The sequence below is a fragment of the Neophocaena asiaeorientalis genome, unplaced genomic scaffold (genome assembly GCF_003031525.2).
Source record: "Neophocaena asiaeorientalis asiaeorientalis breed wild unplaced genomic scaffold, Neophocaena_asiaeorientalis_V1.1 scaffold1003, whole genome shotgun sequence".
Taxonomy (NCBI): Eukaryota; Metazoa; Chordata; class Mammalia; order Artiodactyla; family Phocoenidae; genus Neophocaena; species Neophocaena asiaeorientalis.
Window position 1 is genome coordinate 73,825 of NW_020174256.1, and position 10,141 is coordinate 83,965.

Sequence of the window (10,141 nt, forward strand, 5' to 3'; positions counted from 1 at the left end):
TTCTTCTGTGTAACAAAGTGAGTCAGCTATATGTATACACATATCCCCAAAACCCCTCCCTCTTGAGACTCTCTCCCACGCCTCTACGTGGTCACAAAACACCGAGCTGATCTCCCTGTACTATGCAGCTGCTTCCCATTAGCTATCTGTTTTACACTCGGTAGTGTAGATATGTCAATGCTACTCTCTCACTTCGTCCCAGCTTAACCTTCCCCCTCCTCGTGTCCTCAAGTCGATTCTCAACGTCTATGTCTTTATTCCTGTCCTGTCCCTAGGACAATCAGAACTTTTTTTTTCTTTTTGGATTCCATATATATGCGTTAGCATGTGGTAATTTTTTTTCTCTTTATGACTTACTTCACTCTGTATGACAAAATCTAGGTCCATGCACCTCACTACAAATAACCCAATTTCGTTTCCTTTTATGGCTGAGTAATATTCCATTGTATATATGTGCCACATCTTCTTTATCCATTCATCTGTCGATGGACACTTAGTTTGCTTCCATGTCCTGGCTATTGTAAGTAGTGCTGCAGTGAACATTGCGGTACACGATTATTTTTGAATTACGGTTTTCACACGGTATATACCCAGTAGTGGGATTGCTGGGTCGTATGGTAGTTCTATTTGTAGTTTTTTAAGGAACTTCCATACTGTTATCCATAGTGGTAGTATCAATTTACATTCCCACCAACAGTTCAAGAGTGTTCCCTTTACTCCATACCCTCTCCAGCATTTATTGTTTCTAGATTTTTTGATGATGGCCATTCTGACCAGTGTGAGGTGATACCTCATTGTAGTTTTGATTTGCATTTCTCTAATAATTAGTGATGTTGAGCATCTTTTCATGTGTTTCTTGGCAATCTGTATATCTTTGGAGAAATGTATATTTAGGTCTTCTGCCCATTTTTGGATTGGGTTTTTGTTCTTTTGCTATTGAGCTGCATGAGCTGCTTGTATATTTTGGAGATTAACCCTTGTCAGTTGCTTCATTTGCAAATATTTTCTTCCATTCTGAGGGTTGTCTTTTCATCTTGTTTATGGTTTCCTTTGCTGTGAAAAAGCTTTTAAGTTTCATTAGGTCCCATTTTTTAAATTTTGTTTTGTTTTTATTTCCATTTCTCTAGGAGGTTGGTCAAAAAGGATCTTGCTGTGATTTATGTCATAGAGTGTTCTGCCTGTTTTCTTCTAAGAGTTTTATAGTGTCTGGTCTTACATTTAGGTCTTTAACCCATTTTAAGTTTATTTTTGTGTATGGTGTTAGGAAGTGTTATAATTTCATTCTTTTACATGTAGCTGTCCAGTTTTCCCAGCACCACTTATTGAAGAGGCTCTCTTTTCTCCATTGTATATTCTTGCCTCCTTTATCAAAGATAAGGTGACCATATGTGCATGGGTTTATCTCTGGGGTTTCTATCCTGTCCCATTGATCTATACTAAAACAGAAATATAGTAATTTCTCTTTGCAGTGCCTGAGGTATATCCTTTTTTCCAGGCAGTAGGTGGCAATGGTGTTGGTAAGAAAAATCTGTCAGTTAAATGCAGTTCCCACGAAAGTTTTATTTTAGTTCTGTAAATTCCATTCATATTTGAGAAAAAAAATCCTTAAACAAAGGAAGTTTCCTTGACAAATTAATAATTTCAGCCTGGCACTGGGTTTGACAAAAACTTGACAAAAAAACATCACTTGGGTCCTCATTTCTCCCCATCTACCTAGGATACTTTCTTGGTCAAGAAGAGTTGTTGTTAGCAAATTAGAAATAACCATTAATAGGGCTGAAAGGGACAATAGAATTAAGTGCTTGTAGTGAGTGCTAGGGTGGGGAACTTCTGAGAAAGAAAGACCCATCTCTCTAGCCTTGGTCCCAAAGTCAAATCCTAGGTTTAATATCCTTCCTATGAAATTATCCAGGCTACCCAGCCAGGTTTATATGCCTCTGTGGGGCTCATTCTTACTCTGGATGAGTGAAATTATTTTTGTGCCATACTAAGGCCCAAGGAGAGTGACTGTAGATGGCTTAAAAACATGGGAGGAAAGGCAGTGAATGGGTTTATAACAGTAAAGGCTTAAAAGGTTAATCTTGGTCAAGATTTCTGAGTTTTCTTATTAGAAAAAGCCCAAGCTCTTTTTACCTTTGCATTTTCCAGTCCTTTCAAACTCTCCTCTTTCTGAACAATCCTCAAGTCATAGAATGTTTGAACTGGTACAGCCCCTTCGAGATCATCTTTCACTTATTTTGCTAATGGGTGGAAGAGACAGAGATCTGGAGGGGGGAAAATGATTTTCTCATGTTAGGAACGTCAGCTCTAAATTTTTTCCTCTTGCCCCTTCTCCATCAACCCCTGTTGATTCTTACTCCTAGGTAATCTCTTTAATCTGAAGTCTCCTTCATTCTACCTTGAGAGTTTAGTCTCTGATTAAGACTGAGAGACCATTGTAAGTAGCTCCCCAAAGACAGAAAAAAATTTCCAAGTTAATGGAAAAGCCAGAACCAGAATCTGGCTTTGGAATTCTAGAAAAAGGGGTAGCAATGAAGATTGGTAAATATAAATATGCAATTAAGCAGCTTTGCAGATGACTTAAAGCATTACCATGGAGATTCAACATGTTGTTTGCTGGAGGCTTACAATTATATTTAACAAAACAGAAGAATAAATTCCCAGAAAAAAATGCAGCAAAATGCTAGGAGTGTGAGTGTTGTGGGTTTATCGGTGACATTTTTAATCCTGTTTTTGCTTTGCTTTAAATTCTAATAATATTTTAATTTTCAAATATTAATTACCTTTAATAGAAATGATGATTTTGCACTTAAAAATGTCCCGAATAATACACCTCAGCTTTTCCGAAAGAACCACTGATACTAGAGATTTGATATCCAGGGAAAGTGGCAGAAAAAGAGGCTAGAGCTTGTAATGTGCTATTTTCCACCAATTTCATGTTAGATTTCTCAGCAGCAAAGAGAACGTTTATTACTTCACATTATTACTTCACATTTCTTGTGAAGTCCAAGTGGTATGGACTTTACAGTAGATAGCTGTGGGTAGAAATATAAACATTGGAGGAAAAGTCCAGGCTAGAGAGAGAGATTTGAGTATTTTCATAGTTGAAGTCCTTTAGCATGTAAAGTTATAGGAAATAAAACTTAAAGCAAAAATCAACATTTAAGTGGTAGAAGGGAGAAGACAAACCAGGTTAAGGAGACAGAAAAAAGATTGGTCACAGAGGTAGGAGGAGACTCATATGCCAAAGGCAGAAAAGCGTTGAAAAAGAAGCAACTTGGGGACTTCCCTCACGGTCCAGTGACTAAGACTCAACACTCTCAATGCAGGGGGCCCGAGTTCAATCCCTGGTCAGGGAACTAGAACCCACATGGTAGAACTAAAGATCCCGTGTGCTACAACTAAGACCTGGTGAAGCCAAATTAATAAATAAATTTTTTTTAAAAAAAAGAATCACCTTGGACAACAATGTCCACATGAGATGATGTGATAGTCCTAGGTCATATGATTCTCCCAAAAGACTTCTATTTTTTCCCATTCCCTCCAGTGATCTTCAGACTTTCTTCTCCATACCAACCCCTAAGCTATGACGTTTGGACAGTGTATACAGTCATTCATTTGCACAGAAATTCATTCACTCAACACATATTTATTGCACACATTCCATGTGCTAAGACTGGGATAGAGAGGTGAAATGATAGACATGATACTTACTCCCAGGGGAGATCTACAACAAACACACACACATAAAATAATAAGATAATTTCAGATCATGATATATGTCATGAAGGAAATAAAATACAATGGTGTGATGAACTGATTGGAGCTTTAGAGAAGTTATTTAGGGAAGACCACTCTGAGATTGTGACATTTAAGATCTAAGTAATGGGGGGGAAGGAGCTATATGAAGATCTCTGAGCAGAATATTCCGAGCAGAGGGACAAGCAAGTGTAAATGTCTCAAGGTGGGAATAAACGTGGTTTGTTCAAGGGTTAGAAAGAAGGCCAGTATGGTTGGAGTGTAGTGAGCAAGGAGAAGCCTGACATCGTATGAAATCATAGAGGTTGGCAAGAGTCATATTATATAGGGCCTTATAGACCACAGTCAGGAACTTGAATTGTATTCTGAGTATGAATGGAGCATTTAAACAAGGGAGCAATGTGCTCTGGATCATATTTGTTAAAGAGGACCCTGTATCTTGTTTGGAGAATGTTTGAGGTGGGAGGGAGAAACAGAGAAGACAGTTGTGAGACCATTGAAGTTTTCCAGGTGAGAGACGATAGTGGCTTTGATTAAGGAAGTGAGAGTGGAAACAGAAGGATGACTGTGAGGGAAGAAATGATAGGATTTATTGATGGAATAGATTTGGGGTATAAGGGAAATTGAAAAGTCAGAAAGTAGATATGGAAAGAAAATATTAGATTTTTTCAAGAAGTCTATAAACTAGTGGAAAGGACTGTTTTTTAAAGAGAGGAGCACTTAGTCCTTAACCATGTGATTTAGATGTAAAGTGTTTTAAGAGTAGAGAGGCCAAGAACGTAAAGTCCAATGTGGGCCAGAGTAGTCAGCGAGGACTTTCTGGAAGAGATGAAGCATGAATTGGGTCTTGGAGAATGAGTGAACTCTTATAGATATTTATGGGGAAGGGGATGGGCAGGTCTATTCCAGAAAAGTAAAAATAACGTGAGTGAAAATTCCAAGATAAGAATGAGATATGTGAGGGGGCAATCAGGGACAGATTTAGTTAAAGCACTGATGAGTTTGGGACAGAGTGGTAAGTGGGATTGCATCAATAGTTTTCAGCTAGCTCATAGAGGCCTTTAAAAGCTAGGAGGAATTTGTAGTGGTGGTATAGGCAGTCAGCAGTAAAGGAAGTAATACTGGGGAAAATGTAAAAAAGTTAGTTTCTCCTGATCAATAGTCTATGAGCCTATGTGTCCTTGACATAGAAATCTGGATCTTGAGATTAGATCCAGGCAGCTCTACAATTCAGACATTTAAGACTGATACCCAAACATTTCATTGTAAAAAGCCTAGGGAAAGACATTCCAAAGCTCTCTGATGTAAGAATTCTTATGATCAAGAAATTCATATATATATATATATAAAAGCCCACATTTATTTCTTTGAGACTTGGTAGGAAGGGAGAAAATTGGTCAATTTCTTCCTTCAAATAATAATTACAGCTTTATTTACTTATTTATAGTTTCACTTATTGAACATTTACTCTATAATGTGCCAAGCAATATCTACATATTATTGTGTTTAATTCTAAAAAAATCCTATTAAGTAAAATGCCCCCCACTTTACCATGAGGAAACTGAAACATACAGAGGCTTAAAATTTTCCTGAAGGTTATATAGGTAATAAGTGTCAGATAGGGTGACTGACCATCCCGGTTTGCTCAGAACTGAGGAGTTTCCAGGGACATGGGACTTTCAGTGCTAAAACTAGAGAAGCTCTTGGTAAACAGGGAGGAGCTGGTCATCCTAGTGGCAGATTTAGTTTTAAACACAGACAATGTAGCTTTGGCACCAGAGCTCTTAAACTCTGTGCTCATTGCTCTCAATAAACTTGTAATAATCTTTTATCTAATGCATAGAAAAACCTTATCTAAAACTACCCACTCTCTGCAATATGCCTAGAGAGAAGTAGGAACTCCCTCAGACACTATACAGGGGTGTTTTGATTCAGGTTTTTCTCTCTGTTCCTACCTCAGGGACATTTGAAATTTACTGCCAGGCAGGCAGCCATAGAGAAGCAGGGATGAGGGCAATCTATAATGTCTCCCAGTGTCCTGGCCACCAAGCCAACTCTCGTCAACGTTACCAAGCTGCAAGGATCTACTACATCATGGCAGAAGAGATGGAGTGGGACTATTGCCCTGACAGGAGCTGGGAACTAGAATGGCACAACCAGTCTGAGAAGGACAGGTAAGGCTTCAGAAAAGAAGTGATCACACTTTCAAAGACTCTGGACCATTTTACTGAAATGGAGGAGGATACTGAAATTCTGAGCTGAGGAGGCACTTATCTAAAGTCAACTAATAAGATACCAACAAATCTAGAGGAAGGACTAGAACACAGGTAAGCTGGTACTCAGTGCTTTGTCTATGTTGTTATACTGTAGAGCTGAAGTAAAACCTTGCCCACATCCTCATGCTCAGTCTTGGCATCCTTTCCTCTGGTTAGCCAGAAGCACTGATATTGGGACTTAAATTTTATAGGGAATTTACTCAAGGGACTGAATGTCCCCAAGCTCAGATGTCCCTAGACAAAATGTCATTAAAATAGAGGCTAAGCTGTATAGAAGAAAAAGGCCAAAATAGAGTGGCTTAAATATGTTAGAATTTTATTTCTTGCTTAAGTACAAATATGAGCAGTTCAGGACCAATAGGTTAACTAGTCACCCATAACACTTGCTTACATCTCTGGAACTAAGACATCTCTTCCAGTTGTAGTCACTCCCAGCTATCAAGAAATGGAAACTAAATCCATGGCAAGCAGCATTGTCTGTGAGGCAATGACCTGAAGTTGTAATACATTACTTTCTCTGAAACCCCATTATCCTGAACTTATTCATATGGCCATACCTAGCTGCAAGAAAGTCCAGGAAGTGTAATCTCTGGTTAGGCAGCCATGTGCTCAGCTAAAACCTAGGTGATTCTATTACTAAAAAGGAAGGAGGGGAGAATGGAAATTATGGTACAGTTTAGCAATTTCAACTATAGTTTATTTTTGGTGTTCTCACTACCCTTTGCCAATCTTTCTGTTGGTTTCTGAAGGTTGAAGCCTTCTTGCTAACTTGTACTGCAAGCTAGAAAAAATTAATTCCCTTTTCTGGACTTTGGCTTACTCATCTTTAAAGTGATGTGGTATAGTTGAAAGAACTTGAGCAGCCTTTAATCCAAGCCCTGGCTCCCTTTCTGGCTGATAGTATCAATGAAGATAAGCCCTGTCACCTCTAGATCACTGGATTCCACCTCTAGGACATACATACCTCATCAGCCTATTGGGACGATCAAATGATAAAATGAATAGTAAAGTTCTCTGTAAACAGGAAAACATCCCATAATGAGAAATCTGTAAGATTTCATTTTCTTCCTACCTCTCCCTACCTCTTATCCACCAGCAACAGAAGCAGTTAGTATTCTCTATTCTCCTACCACCTGTACCTTGTTCTTTGTCAGACTAATTCCATCTAATACATCATTAAGGTTGGAGCTAGAGTTCACGGCTCTGATTCTTACCAGATTAATTTTACTATAAATTCATAACTGGATGATGGCAAACAAGGAAATATAAATAAATATTGAAATATGCCATCTTTAACTGCAGATATGCAGCCAAAGTGTGTAATCTGATATTAGAATGAATAGGCCTCACCTTCTTATACCTGTGACATGAGGTTGGGTCTGACATAGCTTTCCCATACTTGAAAATGAGGGGTTAAGGGCAAGGTGCTGATGCCACTCTTTGGATTCCTCTAGTTATGGTCACATCTTCCTGAGCAACAAAGATGGACTCCTGGGTTCCAGATACAAGAAAGCTGTATTCAGGGAATACACTGATGGTACATTCAGGGTCCGACGGCCAAGGACTGGATCAGAGGAACACTTGGGAATCTTAGGTAAGGGAATTCCACTTCCCTCCTAGTGTCTAGAAACCTGTTATGCGCTTAGGGAGGTCATGTCATATCAGGAAGGCCTCTCCATTCCCCATTATCAGTTTTCCTTATAGTGGAACTATGGTCATATTTTATAAATCATCCATGAAAATAAGCAATCATATGGGGGTAATTCATGAATTCTGCTGCAACCAAAACAAGGTATTTCCAGGCCTCTATATCTAGGGATCTGTAAGGGTGATGATTTTTTTTTTTCAATGCTAAAAGCAAGGGAACTTAGGAACATCGAAGAGTAGGAAAAATGGTACAGGGAACTAGTATTACACTTACACCCTTGCAATTATTGCTGTAGTTTTTTCACTTTCATAGGAGCCAATGAGTTTCATCATTCTTATCTTCACACAGAAGGGACCCACTGGTCCTTGAAGGGAACCCAGGAATTCTGTACTCTGTGTCAAACTCTCACTCCTTACCAACAATGATTCCACAGAGCCCTGAATATCTAGAAACTTGGGCTATTATACAGAGTTGGAGTGGGAAAAGTAGGGATAATTGGAGGCATAATCTTGTTGAAGTACCTTTACCCTGTGGGTAGCAGTATCAACTCAAGGACTTCTGAATTTAAAAATGGAGTCAATCATGACTTTCAGTTTGGGACCCTTTCTCCAGGCAAACTCCTAAATCTAGGGAGCTCCTATGTATATCCCTTTTTAAATGTCTTTAATGTCCCTGTTCCACTATTCTACTAATGAGACTTTTTCTTCTTTTGTGTATACTAGGTCCACTTATCAGAGGAGAGGTTGGTGATATTCTAACTGTGGTATTCAAGAACAATGCCAGCCGGCCCTACTCTGTGCACGCCCATGGAGTGCTAGAATCTAGCACCGGCTGGCCACTGGCTGCTGAGCCTGGTGAGTGGGAACACTTAGTGAAGGAACACGTGAAACATCTCTGTTTCAGCCCTCTGGCTTGTTCCTTTAAAAACTATATATATATGTGTGTGTGTGTGTGTGTGTGTGTGTGTGTGTGTCCTTAGCGAACAGAAAAAGGAATATTAACCAGAACTAAGCCCCAGTCTGAGTTTGTCCCTATGAAACACTCATTTTTTCAATCTCAGAACAGACTGTTCACCTAAGGTCTTTTGTGTGTGTGTGGCTTAAAACAATACAAATTTATTATCTTCTGGTTCTGTAGGTCAGAGGTCTGACATGGGTCTTCCTGGACCAGAATCAAGGTTTTGGCAGGGCCGGTGTTCTTTTCTAGAGGATCTAGGGGAGAATCCATTTCTTTGTCCTTTTCAGCTTCTAGAGGCCACCCACATTCCTTGGCTCACACCCGATTCCCCCAGCTTCAAGCCAGCAGCAGTGGGTTGAATCTTTTTCACATTGTGTCACTATAACACTGATTTTCTGCCTGCTTTTTCCATTTAAAATATTTGTGGCAAAACAAACATAAAATTTGCTATCATAACCATTTTAAGTGTACAGTTCAGTGGCATTAAGTACATTCACATTGTTGTGCAGCCATCACTGTCATCCAGCCATAGAACTGTTTTCATCTTGCAAAACTGAAACTCTATACCCATTAAATAGTAACTTGCCATTCCCCCTTCCCCAGCTCATGGCAACCAACATTCTACTTTCTTGTCTTTATGGATTTGACCTAGGTAGCTCATGTAAGCAAAGTCATACAGTACTTGACCTTTTCTGACTAGATAGCTTCACTTGGCATAATGTTCTCATGGTTCATCCATGTTGTATTGGGTGACAGGGTTTCCTTCCTTTTTAAGGCTGAATAATATTACACTATATACATATATATATATATACACCCCACATATATAGCTATCTATTTTACGTTTGGTAGTGTATATATGTCCATGCCACTCTCTCACTTTGTCACAGTTTAACATCCCCCTCCCCATATCCTCAACTACATGCTGTAGTAGGTCTGTGTCTTTATTCCCGTCTTACCCATAGGTACTTCATGGCCTTTTTATTTATTTTTTTTCTTAGATTGTATATATATGTGTTAGTATATAGTATTTGTTTTTCTCTTTCTAACGTACTTCACTCTGTATGACAGATTGGAGGTCCATTCACCTCACTACAAAAAGCTTAATTTCTTTTCTTTTTATGGCTGAGTAACATTCCATTGTATATATGTGCCACAACTTCTATATCCATTCATCTGATGATGGACACAGGTTGCTTCCATGTCTTGGCAATTGTAAATAGAGCTGCAATGAACATTTTGGTACACGAATCTTTTTGAATTATGGTTTTCTCAGGGTATATGCCCAGTAGTGGGATTGCTGGGTTGTATGGTAATTCTATTTTTAGTTTTTTTTTTTTACATCTTTATTGGAGTATAATTGCTTTACAATGGTGTGTTAGTTTCTGCTTTATAATAAAGGGAATCAGTTATACATATACATATGTTCCCATATCTCTTCCCTCTTGCATCTCCCTCGCTCCCACCCTCCCTATCCCACCCCTCCATGCAGTCACAAAGC

General features: G+C 38.9%; 1 protein-coding gene across 4 annotated transcripts in view; it reads left to right on the forward strand.

Moving 5' to 3' along the window:
- Positions 1-10,141, forward strand: part of HEPH (hephaestin) — a 93,728-nt gene that overhangs the window by 43,762 nt on the left and 39,825 nt on the right. For all 4 annotated transcript variants that reach the window (XM_024755234.1, XM_024755235.1, XM_024755237.1 and 1 more), the window contains 3 exons: positions 5,720-5,933; positions 7,490-7,629; positions 8,406-8,537. In XM_024755234.1, the coding sequence (XP_024611002.1) occupies positions 5,720-5,933; positions 7,490-7,629; positions 8,406-8,537 (486 nt within the window). The remainder of the gene's footprint in view (positions 1-5,719; positions 5,934-7,489; positions 7,630-8,405; positions 8,538-10,141) is intronic.